The 17076-nt window shown below is 37.9% G+C and overlaps 2 protein-coding genes across 8 annotated transcripts; both read right to left on the bottom strand.

Moving 5' to 3' along the window:
- Positions 1-398: 398 nt before the first annotated feature.
- Positions 399-3149, bottom strand: LOC103695820 (S-type anion channel SLAH1-like). The gene is made up of 2 exons (XM_008777239.5): positions 1883-3149; positions 399-1058 (listed from the first exon to the last, which is right to left on the bottom strand). The coding sequence occupies exons 1-2, from the start codon at positions 2771-2773 to the stop codon at positions 756-758; spliced, it is 1194 nt and encodes a 397-aa protein (XP_008775461.2). The 5' UTR covers positions 2774-3149; the 3' UTR covers positions 399-755.
- A 4014-nt stretch (positions 3150-7163) lies between these two features.
- On the bottom strand, positions 7164-15241 carry LOC103695817 (bidirectional sugar transporter SWEET2a-like). Of its 7 annotated transcripts, XM_039125829.3 has the most exons (8): positions 14436-14714; positions 13856-13892; positions 13553-13769; positions 13312-13470; positions 13061-13180; positions 12809-12909; positions 9323-9401; positions 7167-7346 (listed from the first exon to the last, which is right to left on the bottom strand). In XM_039125829.3, exons 1-8 carry the CDS (start codon positions 14491-14493, stop codon positions 7242-7244), a joined length of 876 nt encoding a protein of 291 aa, XP_038981757.3. In that variant the 5' UTR covers positions 14494-14714; the 3' UTR covers positions 7167-7241. The 7 variants fall into 7 exon arrangements, with proteins under 7 accessions (XP_088559076.2, XP_038981757.3, XP_088559068.2 ...); XM_088702950.2 differs by lacking the exon at positions 13061-13180 and having other exon boundaries at positions 7164-7346; positions 14436-15241; XM_088702942.2 differs by lacking the exons at positions 7167-7346; positions 9323-9401 and adding an exon at positions 11739-12176 and having other exon boundaries at positions 14436-15219.
- Between the last annotated feature and the right edge of the window lie 1835 nt (positions 15242-17076).

The raw sequence follows: 17076 nt of genomic DNA, 5'->3' as shown, positions 1-17076 counted from the left end.
TGGCAGTGCAGGATTTAAAAAGGTCTAATTTGGTCGAAATGCTGTCGGATAATTGTGAAGGAAAACTCTGTATGCAATGCTTTTGTGCTCTCGCTCCAATTCATGGATGACTGCTTGAGTACTGTTAAGCTTCTGTTTATACAGCTTCTATGTCTTGGATCGGCACAGTTAGTTTCAAATTCAGTAGAGTCTGTTAAGCATCAGTTACTTCAGTTATAACTGTTAGAGTCAGTTACTTCAGTTGGAACTGTTAGAGTTAGTTAACACTGTTATATCAGTTAGTCGGCAGTTAGTGGAGATGTTATATAAATAGAGTAGTTGAGCAGAGGTGAAAGGCAAGAAGTTCTTGTATTCTCAGTTCAGAAGGGAATGACAATTCTTTTACTCTCAATCTTCTTGTAATTACTCTCTTCTCTCATTTCCATTCAAACTCTCTTACCCTCAACCTTCTTCTTTTATCCTCTGTCATTGTTCCGTGTTCTTCAGCAATTGTTGACAAGTACTCTATGTTCAGCTCTTTTCATCACGACTTTTCTTTAGCTTAGAAGGTAAGATTTCTCGCCTAATTGGTTCAGCATACGAACTTTGACTGATAAAAACTAGAAAAAAATAGGCTACGATTTTCTTGGAGAGCATATGCCAAAAAGTTACTTGTCAAGGTAATAAGTGACTACGTACATGTAAATATTCAAAGCACAACAAGATTACACATGAAGCACCAGGATTGCATGGAACAAGTGCATCACTGATAGTGGCTAAGTGTGGCTAAGTGTGCAGTTGGGCACTCCGGAGCCCGCCGGCATTGAGGGCGATGGTGCGAAGGGATCGTCATGGGGCAAGAGATCGCCGGTTTTGAGAAATGTGAAGACCAAGAGGAGCACGGTGACAAGCACGGAGAGAACGGAGAGGACGAGCATGAGGGCGTCAGAGACGGAACCCTTCACCTCCTGGGCATATTCAGCGGCCGCCAGGGCCAGCATGGTCAGCGGGAAGGAGTACGCCCACCATGCAACGTTGAACCGCCTCATGGATCTCCTGAACAGTGCTGGCCTCGACACCTGCGGTCGGATTCCATGCATGTTAAAGTCTAAGCTAACAAATGAGATGATGCTGGCGTTAGAAATGGTAGAGAACGAAAAGTCTAATTGTCTTCCTCACTTTTTGACGTGGACCGGTTCTTTAGTATGCATTTTTTTTCTTACATCAAGATAACGTGTATGCAACGTTCCCCATCTTAAAGACTCCTTTTTCCTCTCCTTTTTTTCTGAATTAATATGATGGTACTTTCACTTTAATTACCTTTCGTCTGCCCATCTCGTTTAGAAATGGTGCAGCAACTAAGAAACCCGAGCAGTGAATAATCTCGGTCAACCTCACCGTCAGCCCGCCGAGTATCCCATGATTAGTAATTAGTTCTTTGAGCAAACAATCTATACCGTGGCCCAGCATTTAGTTGGTGAACTCCACATGCAATCGCAGAGCGTGCTTAAACTGGAGGAATAGTGGAAAGAATTAAGACTTTCAAAGGGCTATGATCCAATAGTGTGAAACTGATTCCAGAAGATTCACATCTCTTTCTAATGCGTCAAAATCATATTTTAGACCTTACGTGCGTCTTTAAAGTTGTTGTCGAAAGATGGAAGAGAAGGACCGAATTAATTGCCCCACTTGAGGTAGGATTCTAGCTCTTTTTCTACGAGGGAAAAAGAAAAGAAACTTCCAGCAAAAAAAAAAAAGAGAAAAGAAACGAAAAAAAGACACCATTTTCAGATATTCCTTCTGATTTGTTGGATATTTTATGTTCTGATTCCCACGAATGTATTGACAATAGACTGGTATAATAAATCCGAATTCATCAAAAAAAAGATATCATTTTACTTACCAATGAAGCGAAGAGGAAGAGTGATAGGAAGAAGAGCATCTTGGAGGCACTGTCGAAGGTGCCAGAGATGGAATCCCAGGCCAAGCTGGCCATGCTTGGCGCCGCGAAGAAGAGGAAGAATACCGGGCGGAGCATCGCCGGGAGGCTATCGCTCCCCACGAACCTCTGGTACAAGGTGACGAAGAGCACGAGGTAATGCGCCATCCCAAGTGAAAACATGCACAAGGCGCTCTCCCGCCACCCCATCCTCGCCGCCGCCCTCGCCCCCACCAGGTTCCCGATCACCGAGATCTGGCTCGTGGGGTTCGCCGCCATCGACAGCAACTTCTTCCCCTTGGTGAACCACTGCCCGTAGATCTTGACATCGAGAACGAATATGGGGACCGAGAACACCCACCAGAGGGCGAGGTAGCTGGCGGTCTTGGGGTGGAGGAAGGGGGTGGACTCGAGGAGGAGAAGCCATGAGATCCATGGCGCAAAGAGGTAGTTCATGCCGACATGGTGGGAGAGCTCGGCCTTGATGTTCTCGAACCGAAAGAGGCAGCGGATGGCGTAAAGGAGGCAGAGCGCCACGAGAGAGAAAAGGGCGAGGGACCAGAGGAAGAAGAAGGCGGCCGAGGGAAGCATGTGAATGACATGGCGGAGGGCGTGGTCGTCGGTGGTAGGCTCCCTGAGAGTCTTCCATAGCAGGGCCTGGCCGCAGAGGGAGAGGCTGATGCGAAAGTATCCGGCATGGAATCTGGTCAGGTTGGAGAGCCAAGTGAGAGCTTGGCTAGTGGCAGCTATATTAAGGCCCGTGGTTGGTGCTTGCGCGCGGATGGAAGAGTTGGTAGCGATTGGGAGCTGCTGCTCTCTTTCCTCCATCGAGGATAAGTGGGAGCTTATATCCATGTCCTCTTCTCACTTTCCTTCCTCCCTCTCTCATAACAACTGCAACGCACGTAGGTGAAGGGGCCTCGCTATTTAAAGACGCACACATTTTCCCTGCAAAAGAGGCAGGCTGACCGGCTGACTCAGAGTCGGGGGCGTATCTTTCGCGCTAGAGAAGGATTCACCTTCCTTCGCGCGAATCTACCGTTGGATCATCCACCGGTCGCTCGAAATTGTTTTGACAGCTGTGCGCTTGATGATCCAACGGTAGATTCGAGCGACGTAAGGCGAATCCTTTCTTCGCGCGAAAGATCCAACCCCGATCCACTGACTCAAGCCCCGCCTTGTTGGACTACGGCCTCCCAGAAGCAGTTCTTAGATTTTTTTTCCCCTTTTTTTTCATGGGAAATGCTGGTTTTTAGTTTGATTTTTTTTTTTTCTTAGTTTTTGTGTTCAGCGCAGCTTTTGATGCGTAGAATCCAACCTTGGTTGGAATGTTTCCGGTCTTTTTTTAATATAAAAAAGAAGTAAGAGTCGACGTGCGCTTTTTCTCTTGTTGGGTCTGACTGAGACCTGACGCACGTAGGAATTAGCATAGCAACTACGTATGCGACCACATGGTGCACCTTGAACCAAGGTGTTAATCGATTAGATGTATTTGGTTATTGCATAAAAAGAGAAGTGGGATTGTATTTCGATTTCTTGGGGGATCTTTAGGCGATTGATGCCGCTTTCCAGCACCCACTGACGTCAGGTATACGGTTCCTGCCACTCCTGCATGATCCGTCATGTGGCAATATCGTGATGGTTAACTCTTTTCCAGTAAAGATGAAAATAGTACCTTTGACACAAATGGCAATGCTCACATGCGACTACACAATGTTTTTGACTTAAATGGCACTACCCACGTGTGACTAGCATAGGCTGCGGATGTAACAAGAAAAAGAAAAATGAAGACAATGATGGTTTAATCTTCAACTCCATGTTCGTCTCCCAACCATGTATTAAGGATCCAGAGAACCAACCTCAAATAAGTTTTTCTTTTAAATATCAATTAAAATTAGATTTGATAGCTATGTCTATGTCTTTGTATGTATATAAAAGCATTAGAGAACATGATGTTAATTTCACTAGATTTTTTTTTTCTCAATGACCTATTTTTTTCAGAGAAAGGGAGAGAGAAACCCATATTCATTTCGGGTGACCTATTTGGGAATAGCTGGTGGCAATTTGCTTGCTGTTAAAGTCTCTTGGTAATTTGTATCAAAGAGTAAGATTCATATCCTGCCCTTGGTTGAAATAGGAGGGTACCTTTCTCCTTGTAGCCCATTGTATGTAAATCTCTTTCTTAAACTGGTAATGAGCAGCTGAGAGTTGGGCTCAATTTGAGAAAGAACCAAGCTTGAACTTAGCCTGGCTTTACCACACGTCTAATTCTTGTAAAAAAATATAAAATGTATAAATAAATCTATTTTATCCAACCAGTTTAAGCTTTTAGGACAAGTAATGATTTCAACATAGTATCAAAGCAAAGGTTCTGAGTTCGAACCCTGTATCCGTACTCTTTAATTCGATTATTAAAAATTTCACATGTTGGCTCACCAATTAAAGAGAAGTCCGGCCCACATGTGAGGAGGAGTGTAAGAAATATAAAATATATAAATAAATCTATCTTATCCTATCAACTTAAACTTTTAGGACAAGTGGTGATTTCAACAATTCTAGCAGCTATTTGCAACGTTTAAAAGCCTTAGACCCCGTTTGGGAGAGCTTTTAGAGGGCCAAAAAATACTTTCTGGCCCTACAAAATACTTTTAGATGAAATAAAATGTTTAATAAAAATTTTGGAAACATGTTTTAGTTTTTGCAGAAAGCTAAAAACAGTTTTTTAGGAAAAGCTCCATTTTGAAACTTTACGAAAAAACACCTTTGGCCCAGTCGGAAAATTATTTTTTTTTGACTAAAATATCCATGATAAAATATAACAATTACACAAAATGTCTCTTTAATAATTGTTTAACCAATTTTATTACATAGCTAGAAATTTGTTATATTATGAAAATTTAATTTATGGTAATAATTATAATATTTTATATCTTTATTATTGTATTATACTATAAATATAATATTATATTACATTATATCATAATATATTGATATGTTATTTTAAATAATTTAATATTATATTAAATTATTATGTTATAGTATACAATATTATATTAATATTATATTACATTACAGTAATATTATACTATATCATATCTTTATGTATTAATACATATTATATTTATTTTGCTATATTGTATAATACTATGCAATGTCCTTTATATTCATTTTGTCATACCAAAAGTACTTTGTTAGTTTGTTTATCAAACATATATTAAAAGTGTCATAATACTTTATAAATATAGTTACCAAACATTAAAAAACTTCTTATAAAATTTTTATTTTAGAAAGTTCTACTTTCAAAAACTCTACTGCCAATAGCGCTTCCAAATAGGGTTTTAGTCCTTCTAGGCTTTCACCTTTGATGCTCGAGAACTCACAGAAGAGGGGGAAAACGTGTTAAATGGCAGCGAGAACTGCATGTAGCTTGTGAACGCAGACGCTCGACTGAAATAGAAAAGTACCAACCAAAATGGTCACGAAAGATGAGCTCAGCATAGATTTCGCAATTACCTTTTCCACAGCCATGCAATTACGGAACGGCTGGGGCACTACCAGCCTTTGACCACTTGCAACGTATGTGACAAGATGCGTGAATGATGGCAATCTATTAGTTGACGATTTTTTTTTTTTAATGAAAACACATCATCAAACTACCAGATTATAAGGGTTGTATATGGACGATAAACAAACTTATAATGACATGAGGAACAGGGTTTCAATTAGATGTTTATATATCCTATGATTTACCATCTTAATTTTTAAATATTTTATTTTTTGATTTCTATGGATATATTTATATTAAAATGGTATAATTTTTCCAATTTACTTTTAAAAAAAAGAGTGCAATATGCATTAGGTCAGCATTAATTACATTGTTTTTGATCTCCATCACCCCAATAATTTGAACGCTTGTTATAACGGTGACATTAATATTTTTTGATCCTCTTAACCGGAGTAGTCATCTCCACCCTTGAGTATCATGAGCTCTTCACTCTTCTTTCTCTTCCATCTCTCATGGGTATCACGCATGCTCAGAACTGATATTAGCAAAAGTAAACCCCCAAAACTCATTTAGCGTTTGTTACTCTAGAACAGCCCATTTTTGCCTAAAATTGAAGCCATATTTAATGTTTTATTATCATATTTTTTGAAAGGAGTAGTATGTTTTACTCATACCAAGTACCATTATTATGTTTTTTTGATAATTAAATATCTTTTTTTATTTGCAAGAAATTCGTTTTGCCACCACAATTAAGTCACCCATGCCAGCCCGCATCCTTACATATCTAGCTATCCTAGTTTGCACAAATAGGTTAATATGCTGTGGAATTAATGAATTTGTTGCATACCATCCCCTTTCAAACTTTTTCTTGACCATCATGAACGGCTCTACTTGTTCTCAGAAAGGTATAGAGTTGTCCATGTCTGAGATGATAGTGTACATCCATCATCAAACATCAGATAAAACACTAGATATCATGGATGGCACACATCACATTAACTTCCCATAGTACTAGCAATATGATCCTTACATGTAGAGCACCTAAAACATGTTATTTATGTGTACATATTGTTAAGTGTTTCTGGTTCTTGTTTCAAATTTCAAGCTTATTTAATATCTAGGCATAGTTGTGCCATAATAGTTTCCAATAATAAATTACTTGATGTAATCAACAATCAGCACAATCGCTTGGGAGTGATTCATAATGCTAGTTAATTCAATTAGTCAAAAACTAAAAGAGTATTTGGTATTGCTCTTGTTTTTTATTTTTTTTTCCATATAAAAACATCTTTTTATGTTTTTTCATGAAAAAACATCCCATGAAGCTCTCGTCACTTTGTATCTAGGGAGGGTTAGATGTACGCCATCTTATCCAAAAGGCTCCTATATTTCGTACCTGACCTTACCATTGCTCTTTTGTTTTATTTTTAAAGCCCAAAAAGAAAAATGAACTAGTATAATGAAATCTTTTGTTTAGAGCTTTTGGAAACAAATATTTATTGCTTCCATAAAAGAATAAAATAAAATCACAGGATAGCAGAAGTCTTGTGCAAATACTACCAACATTCAATCTCCATGTAATATTTCAGTAATTTGTAGAGAAATGGAAACACAAAATCACCAATGATGCCAAACAGGCCCTAAATTTGCTTTATATATATATATATATATATATATATATATATATATATATATATATATATATATATATATATATATATATATATATATATATATATATATATAAAATGTCTATTGTGAACAATATAATGATGTAAGGGATGAAAAGAAATTGAATAAGGTGCATATTTTTGTCTGTCAAGTAATCCTTCTGACATGCTTGCGCTTTCTCCTATGCGATTCCCGAATATCAATGCAGAACAGCATGGAACATGTAATATGGTAGTCGCTGCTTGGCATAGGCTACATAAACATACTTTAAAGTCATAGATGGAGAGATATATAGAATATGGCTTTTAGGCGGATAAAAGGCTGTTGAACCAGAGAAGCACTTTTTTAGTTTTCTGTTTGATTCATACATGCCTTCCAGGTTTCAGGAATAAGCTTAAAGATAAACAATAACCCTTGAACATTATTTGTTTAGAACATTGGGAAATAAAGAAGATCTAAGCACACAAGTGGTCGAGGCAAAAAAAGAGTTGAGGTGGATGTATGATAAAACTGGGGAGTACAGGAATCAATGTGCAAGTTGCAACAGCTGAGAATAAAGTGGTTAACAAATTAACCAAGGATATCTGACTGCATCAGCAGTCTGACAAGCAGAGAAGGAACTAACAAGGAGAGAGGCTAGACTATGTGACGACATTTTATATGACTGCATCAACAGTCTGACAAGCAGAGGAGGAACCAACAAGGAGAGAGGCCAGATTATGTGTTGAAAGTTCAAGAACGAGAAACGAAAGAGCTATAACAGAGAGTATTTAGAAATGATTTGGAAGAACATGCAAAAGCAGTGGACATAGCCATAAAACGAAGTAATCAGTGGAGAATGATTCATAAAGCACAGTACCAGAAGAATTCATAAAGTGGAGAAGCAATTAGTGTCTTCAAGCTTATAGCCTCATTCTAAATCCAAGTAAGACCGTTTTCATTACAAATGGGGATTAAAGATCTGATATGGAAATATGACATTATCTGTTAAGACCATTACAGATAATGTTGGTGGAGACAAGGAGAAGGTATTACTTTGGATTCTCCTAATGAGATTTAGGTAAAAAGCGACAAGCCCACCTTTTTTAAAGTGCAGCAAGTTTATAATCAACCGAATGTCACATCTAGAGCTACAAACCTTTCTCCTCCAAAAGCACTTAGAATTATATTAATGAAAAGATATCGAAGAGTAGCATGTGGGAGCATGGAGAATGGATATGGCACAAACTTCACATCTTGAGGCATTTGGTTCTGGCACTTACAGTTTCTTGTTGGATGCAGCTGGAACAGTTGATGCTCCATGATCCACCATCACAAGACCAGATGACAACCACAAATTATACAGATGTTCTAGAGTTTCAAAATGCCCTACACTATCATGGATCATGATTGAAGAAAACTGTATCTGGTGTAGGACAAAATGGATCATATTGTTTAGAGACTAATCTTCTTTTGTGCACGTAATTTCCTGAAACAAATTTAGCTTTCTTTAAGCAATTAAAAACTGCATTGAACTTGGTTTTTCAGTGATCAATCCTTGTCACATATGGTGCATGAGTTTGGTTTATTGCAGAGCTGCACCAACATGGTGGCTCAACTTGAACAGTCATGAATAAAATAGGAGCCCACACATGTCGGAACATTTCTATTCATCATTAGAACACAATCCAAAATATTAAAGCACAATTAAAATAGAATTCCATAACATATCTTGTTTTGGTCTTATATCGAATGATGTCATGTATCCATTCGTGTTGCTGCATCTCGATGATTAATGACAAATGATTATGAATTATAGAGCCTTCATTGATACTAGCATGATGCAACTCTTCAAACCAAAATTATGAAGAAGGTACATATGATTATTTCCGACAAAGGTTTCTCTGCATGTTTTGTGGGATTGGATTATATCTCTAAAAAGATTATTTTGAGTGTTATTACATAATAAATTTGAAAAGGAAAACCCCTAATTGGTAATGGATTAAATGCTGGACAAGGTTAAAGAATGCAGTTCTTAGAGGAAGGTTGTCGCCAATAATGAGGCATGGAGATAAAATTGCAGTTGAAAGAAAATTATTTGACACCTAATAGGAAGTAGCATTTTTCAGTGGTTGGTTACTCTTTGACAAGGCAACACAGTAGTAGAGAAGTGCAGATGGCATACTAACTCGTCATTTATTGTTAACTTGATGAAGACAAAAGCACAAGTTTTAAAGCAGGCCATGTACCTGGAATGAAGTGATAGACTGCCACCTCAAAGGGGCGTACAGAGAAGATGAAGCTTTTAAGATAGCTCTAGTTGAGAACCTACACAGCATGTAGTTGTTCTTAGTTGTCCAAACAACAAAGCCAAATTGTTCCATTTCTATGCACTTGGCCAGATGGCAAAGCAAGGATATTTTGGAGCAAACTTCATATTAGAATAAAATAAAACTGGATGCTTTAAGCATGAAGTAGCAGCCTGCTTATGCAACCACAAGTCCTAACTCGATGCTCTTATGCTCAATTATTACGAGAGAAATTATAAGTTGGGAGCAAAATAAGCAGATACAAACAGTTTCAACAAGCGAACAACAGATTAGAGGCATGGCTCACTTAGAGGGGAGTCAAAAGATTCCATCAGCTCCTGTGAAGGATAAGGGAATTAATTGCTGCTAATATCTCCAATGCTGATGCTGAATGTTGATAAAAGGCTTGCAACTTAATAGTGATGGTGAAAACCATGGAATTGGCTTGATAGGCAACGGTTGATAAGCGAAAGCTTTCTAAAGAATAATTCTTTATCATCAGGAAGAATAAGGTTCTAGAGGATTTCAAGCTAGATAAAAGGGTCTCTGGTCAACCAGTAACACAGATTCAGTAAAAGTGCATGCGAAAATAGGTATAATATAAGCAGAGATCTAGAAGAGAGATCAAGAAGAGAGAAGGGGCGGGGGCATGACAAGGATGATATCTAGCCACAAGAAATATATCTTTTCATAGTAAACCATGCACCATGCTTCTAGGAGCCAGCCTCAATGCCCTTTTGTACCCTTTTTTTCATGACTTCTATTACAAGTAAACTAGGACCCTTAGGCTGCATTTGGATGCCGAATAGTTAACCAGAGGATATATAGATTTAACCATTAGTCAGGGCCGGTCCAACCCTTAGGCGACTAAGGCGGTCACCTAAGGCCCCGGCCCAAAGAAAGGCCCACCTCAGTCCAAGAGTAAAGGCGTAAAGCTATATCACCGAAATAGTGAAACCCTCACCGTTCCCAAACCCTCGCCGTGAAAACAGTAAAAACACCCACTCTTCTCCATCACGGCGCGTCATCTTCCTTCCTGGACCTTGATATAACTCTCTCTCTCTCTCTCTTCTTCTCCTTATCTAGTCTTCCGATCCGCTCTAGGGAGGGAGAAGAGTCTCTCTTCTCTTCTAAGTTCTAATCATCTTGCACGGAACCTTTTTTATCTTCCAACTTTATGATGAAGCCGTGCCTCCACCTTACCTCACCGTCTCGGCTTCCTCCTCGGCCTTAAATGCCTCTTCTTTAGTGGAAATCGAAGCTCCAAACTCCAAAGACCCATCGATGGAGACCTATGTGTCTTTATTACATGCAGGATAGATGCATCAAAGCACGATTTTGGAGCTCGGAACCTGTTTCAAATCCCTAAATTTGTTTTCTGTTTTCTCATCCCCTCTCTTTTTGTTGTTCTTTTTCATTCCTTTTGTCTTTTGATGTTTAAATAAAAGAAGGATTTTTTTACTCTCCTATTAAAGGTGCACAATTGTTCTGTTTTTGGTGAATATTTCTGCAAACAGTGTTATTAGTCCATTGGACAGATTTTCCGGTCATTAGTGATAAAACAACTCAAGAATTTTGATTTTCTTGGAATCTTGATTTTCCATGGTTATGGTTGGTTACATTAAGCAATTTGCATGTCATTTCTTGTAAGAGTTATGCACATAATTCTACCAACTTTTGTGGAATTAAATCAACAATATAGAGTATGATACTAAAGAGTGTGATGGAACAAGATAAGAAAACTGAAAACGAGCTCATGTTAAATTGGAGAAAGCATATGGTATGGTACCTTGAGAGATGCTGTATTTGTGGGCATCAAGGAACGAAGGTGTACTTTAGTACTTGTCCACCTCCTCCTTTCCCATATCTTTTACTTCACTCGAGGCCAGATATTACTTGTCTATGAGAATCTGTACTTATGATTCTTCTTTTCCTAATCCTTTTATTTCCCTTGTAACCTATTCTCATTATTTTATGCATCGAGTTCTTAAGTTCTTTTTAACCTGGTTGATTGGGTCTAGTAAAATCTTGGTTTCCTGTTTTTTTTAAATTCATAAATATGTTGTGAATTAATTTCTTATGACTGTTTAGATGTGTGTTTTCTGTGTTCTGGAGTTTTTTCTTTGGATATATTGTTGTCTAAAGTTAGTGATTCATTTCTGTTATTATTGTTAACATGAGTTGCTTTCCTACTTGAAAAAAAAAAACTCCACGAGATTGAAAATAGTATTTCAATGAATCTTGAGTATAAAAGTTTGATTAGTAATTTTGCATCTCAAAAAGCTAGACGATTATTTTTAAATAAATTTTTAAAGTATTTTACACTTATTAATAAATTTTCATCATTTTTTCAAAAAAAAAAGGCCTCTCTCAGTAAGTTCGTCTTAGGCCCCCAAATGCATTGGGTCACCCCTACCATTGGTAACCACCTCCAAAATCAGCCAACTAGCGGTTAAAGTTATCCATCGTTTAACATTCCCACGGTTAGTGGAATAAGTTGTTGAAAACTGAAAGAGTTAGAAGAGAAAACTCTGATGATTAACTTTATTTCACGCTCCCACATGAAATAAAATTAACCAGATTAAGTACCTCTTTTACCCTTTGAACAAACAACTTTATCCACCACATTTTTGTTGGTGTTTGGTTGGTTAAACTGATAAGCTTCCCTCATCCACCATTTGAGCAGCAACGAACATAGCCTCAGTAGCCAAGTAACCAATCTCCATATCGGTGCCTAAAATATTTCTTGAATTGCGAAATCCAGAAGTCTACAGATTTCTGTATAGAAAAACACCTAAAATAATAAAAAAACAAATCCTGATGATTGGATGACTTATTCAACCAAATACATCCCTAAGTAGGAATTTTCTAGACAATTTACTTGAAATAAGAGTCTAAAACAAACCATAAGAATCTGCATGTGTGTGTCTGTGTGCGCACATATAGGTGCATATATGTGTGAGCATGCATGCATGTGTGTGCGTGCATGTGCCGGTGAAAGATTTTATAAAAATGAAAGGAAATTATATATAAATCCATAGATGATGTGATTGGAGAACTCAACAACAATATAAAAAGCATATGAGTGTTCTCTGTCATTCAGTCAAAAGTTATTTGAGCATATTCTTGGTTAATGCAATTCAAAAATGACTTAGCTTTGTTAAGAAACCTGGAACTCATTTCCAATATATTTGAATCATCTACTAAACCAAGGATATCTGATGCCCCATAGGAAATGTGCATATATATAACAAACAGCTTGCAGGAACTAAGTCAAGAGATATACCACTAATATATGACTGATATATATTTTTTAAACAACATCGATACATAATACATGATTCCCGCAACAAAATTATGAAAGAATTACAAGGAAACAATGAATCATACACTTGACCTTTTTAAGATGAGAGTCATCCATCTGACCTTAGCAATGGCAACCTAGACTCTTCTCTTGATTTCCTGCTATAGTATGCATATAGCAGCAATTGTATGACCCCCAAGACTGTTCCAACCCCATTTGGAATCTGAAATTCACATTTAAGTTAATGAGAAATTAATTTACAAAGTAAAAAAAAAATGTTAGGCTGAGAAGACAATCTTCTATTGTATTAGAAAACTAATTACTGCAAAATAAATAATACCACCAGTGAAATGAAAATTTAGCAGTATCCTTACATATATGAAAAAGTCATGCAACAGCATCCCATATGCAAAAAATGATACACTCATCAAAAAGGTTGCAAGGGATAGGTAGAAAGGCATGAATTCGACACTCCTTGTCTGTATTACCAAATGCTGATGAATAAGAGCATGAAAAGAAGCCTGTTAGAGCTAAACATTACCAACTCATCTATGAACACTGTATGTAATGGGGTTATCACACTTCACATATAGATTCCAAGTCAGAGAATTAAGAGAAAACATACAATGATAAATAAAGGTGACGCAAACATGGAAATGAGGGAAGCAACACTTAGATATCCAACAAGAGTTTGCCGTGCTTGGTGATCGAACAACTCAAGGCTGACATATATGATGAGAGAAAAAACACAGAAAACTGCTATCAGCAATCCAGACATTTTCATCTGCAAAACAAATCATAGGAAAACTTATTAATGGCATAAACATGATACAAGGGGATTGAAAAATTGAAGGGGATGAAATTACCCTTCTTGTAGTATCTGCATATATAATGAAGAGGGTCACATAGACCAGCTGAAAAGCAGCGCCGATGGAATTGACTGTAGCAACCAAGATTACACCATAGGACACACAGGGAAGACCATACCACATGCAGATCAAGCAGTTCAAGAGGGAGTACACATAGGGTAACCCCGAGAATTGCTCTATTGATTTGTTTCTGACAATTCTTTTGAACGTGGGTCTGAAAGCAATCAAACATGAATGGAAAGAATCGATGAGATGTTTTCAAAATAAGCAACTAAGAAAGGAATGGAAGGGTGCGCTTACATCGGTGAGACAAACAACACAAATGCAAAGAGGTTACCTGCAAACAAAAAGGAGATGGTTTGGTCATACTCTTTCGTAAATGCGACTAACAAAACATCAAAAATAATGGAGAAATCAAATGGAGAAATCAAATGGAGATCGTAAGCCCGATCCTACAGCTAGTTCAAAGTTTATAATAAACATCTGTTATCCCACAAGCAACCGCCAGAATCAAATGGAGAAATCAACAGAGATTGCTAATGGATCAGTATATAACCGCGTGGCGTACAGATGTTCCCTGAGGGGCAAAAATTCTGGCTTCTCATTTCATTTTGCTCCTCTTTAAGTTTGTGTTTGTTAATATCAACAATATCAAACGCTTCATACCAAAAAAATGGATAATCTTCTTTGATCCCAAAACCAGGACGTGAACTGATGAAAAGCATCCACAATAGACTACCCAACTACCTTCTGTTTTCGGGCAGCACACCATTTTACAGGATAAGGAAACATCACAGCTCAGACCAAGAGCAGAAAAATGTATGCGTCTGCGATATATACCAAAGAGAAAGGGACATGTAAAAGAGGGTGGAGTTGTTACCAGCAATTCCAACCGCATAGGTGCCGATGCCATAGAAGGAGGCCGCTGAAGAAACCATCAATCCCTTCTCTCTCTGTGTTCTCGCCACCCAACAAAACAAACCCTCACACACTCTCTCTTTCTCGCTCTCAAAGCTGGGAGGGAGGTGGGTGTTTTAATAGGCTGGAATACAGGTAGTACCCCCCTGCGCGGCGTCCTTGGGCTTGTGACTCATTTGGGTTCCCCAAAACCACGCCGCCCGCCCCCGACGCACGAAAATTGCCATCCCCTCCCCCGCCCCGGTCAACCACCGCTCGTGGCCCGCATGTGCTTTTTATTTTTATTACACCTTTCCCTTTCTATTCCGATCTCCCCGTCGCTGCCGTCGGTCTCTAGCGGTGAAACATGAGATCGCGAGCCGAGACTACCATTTCACCATGCAAAATGACAAATGGGCAAGTGACCAGTGTTTGAGGAAAAAATATCTCGTCCTGGCTTCCTCCTATTGCTGATCTCCTCGTCTTTTACCGTGGAAGGAGGACGAGGCAGCGTAATCAACAAGAAAAAGAACCTTATCCTCAACTTGTTCATGCAAACATCGGTATCATTGAATTAATTTATTTTATTCTTGCAAGGGACGTGAGCTCGGATTCGGATATTCCGGTTTATAAATTCAGCAAAGCGACCTAGAAACAAGCTATTGCAGGCATCATAGTTTAGTCAATTCGATCCTTGATGGGGTTGCCACTTGTCAATTGTCTCAAGTAACGAAAGGGTGAATCAGAAAGCAAAATGATTTCATCATACAAAGGGATACCGACATATACGTAATATTGTATCACCTGGATTGTGACCCAGGCTCTGCCCTGGTGTGTATTTTAAGACTATAGACATATTGGTGATGTTGACGAGGACAAAAAAAATTTCAATAGAGATAGCTACTCTATATATACAAAGCAACTTGTTTTTGGCAAACACACATACAGCTCATTCAATGATGTCCTCACAACACGAGCACAAGGAAAAGAAGAAACAAAAAAAAAAGAGGCATAGAGATGATCTGATAATATATACTATGTGTGACTCACGCAAAGTCGAGGAAAAATTTAGAGTAGATGTAGCGCATGATAGATGTTGCCACCATCATTGGACCCACAACCAATTAGCATAATCTCTGCACGTTTTATGCGCATTCCATAAGAAAGAAAAAAGCGACAGAGATGAAAAGAGGAGCCATCATATTTCTCACCCTATGCAAAAGGAACTTCTCTCTCTCCCCACCTTATAATAATATATGCCCCATGAAATTTTTTGAGAAAAAAACCTCCCTTAATTAGTATCTAGAGATTTCACTCCTAGACTTTGAATTCATACATCCAACTCCAAAAGTTCTGTTCGTTTATAATTATAATTATAGATTAGTAGTCGATGGTCTTACATTAACTATTCTCTTGATCTTCCTAAGCCTACAGCATCTTTTGAAATATAAATATCCAAATATAAATATACCTATATTCCATTTTTCACTTCAATTTATATTCTTACTAAAGAACACTTCAATTATATCAGCCAAACTTTAGAAAAAATATAGACCAGCCAATCATATTTTTCCCAAAAATGTCCAATCTCATATAAAAGAAAGGAGTCAGCATGAGTTGAATTTCTAATCCTCACCATCCCCACCAATAGTGATGGCGGTGGTGGCAGATGAAATGAGTGGATCTGGATTTAATATCCATCGAGAGAGCAAATATTGGATCATTGTCCTTGACCACCTCCACTGATGGTGGTGTGAAGACATTAACAACGTAACGGATTCCTTATCCATGGAGTTCGCACAAGCATGTGTCAGAAATCTTGCAGGCATTAGTTTACTCTCATATTAATTATGCATTAAAGAGATTTTAAATATTTATACAAAGCTATCAGATAATATCTTGTAGCTAACTTCTTTTTGTTTTTTGGATAATATCCTGAAGAACGTATGCAGGCATATAAGTATTTGGACAGCAATGGACAAGAGAACCATGGATTAGGACAGATTGAGATGAAAACCTAATCCAACGCTTGGGCTTTGGATTCAAACCCCAAACCAGACTTGGGAGTTGGGACGAAACCAAGGGTTACCATACTCGATCTAGAGTTTATTCAAGCTTGGAGTTTTGGACCAAAACCTAGCCCAAACATCTTTAGGCTAGGCATAAACATCCAACCCCATAGCAGGATGACCAAGACCAATTTACAACTCTAACGACAATTTGCATAACTAAGTTTTCCAAACCTCTTTAGGCTAGGCATAACACACCCAATCCCATGGAAGGATGACCAAGACCAATTTACAATTCTAACTACACTTTGCATAACTAAATTTTATTTAAAAGAACACTAATAAGCCTTATATCTTGAATAATTCTATAAAAGCGTTAAACTTATGCAAGTAACCTGAAAAAATAAGTTATTTTTCATAAATGACAAATAGGTAAAACACCAAGCAAGTGCTTAGATGCTAGTTAAAGAATGAATTGCTCGAAGTTATCCAGTCAGCTAACCAAACATCAAGCAAAAAGCGGTAATGAGGGGAAAATTGTACTCAACCATGCTAAAGTTATTTCAAGGTGAAATAACCTTAACCATCCAAAACTCTCCCTCGCCCTCTCTAATT

Source organism: Phoenix dactylifera, chromosome 1 (assembly GCF_051530095.1).
Source record: "Phoenix dactylifera cultivar Ajwa chromosome 1, Ajwa_hap1_PhDact_Kaust_v1.1, whole genome shotgun sequence".
In the NCBI taxonomy this organism is placed as follows: domain Eukaryota; kingdom Viridiplantae; phylum Streptophyta; class Magnoliopsida; order Arecales; family Arecaceae; genus Phoenix; species Phoenix dactylifera.
Note: the sequence above shows the minus strand (reverse complement) of the source record. Positions and strands in the feature narration are given on the sequence as shown.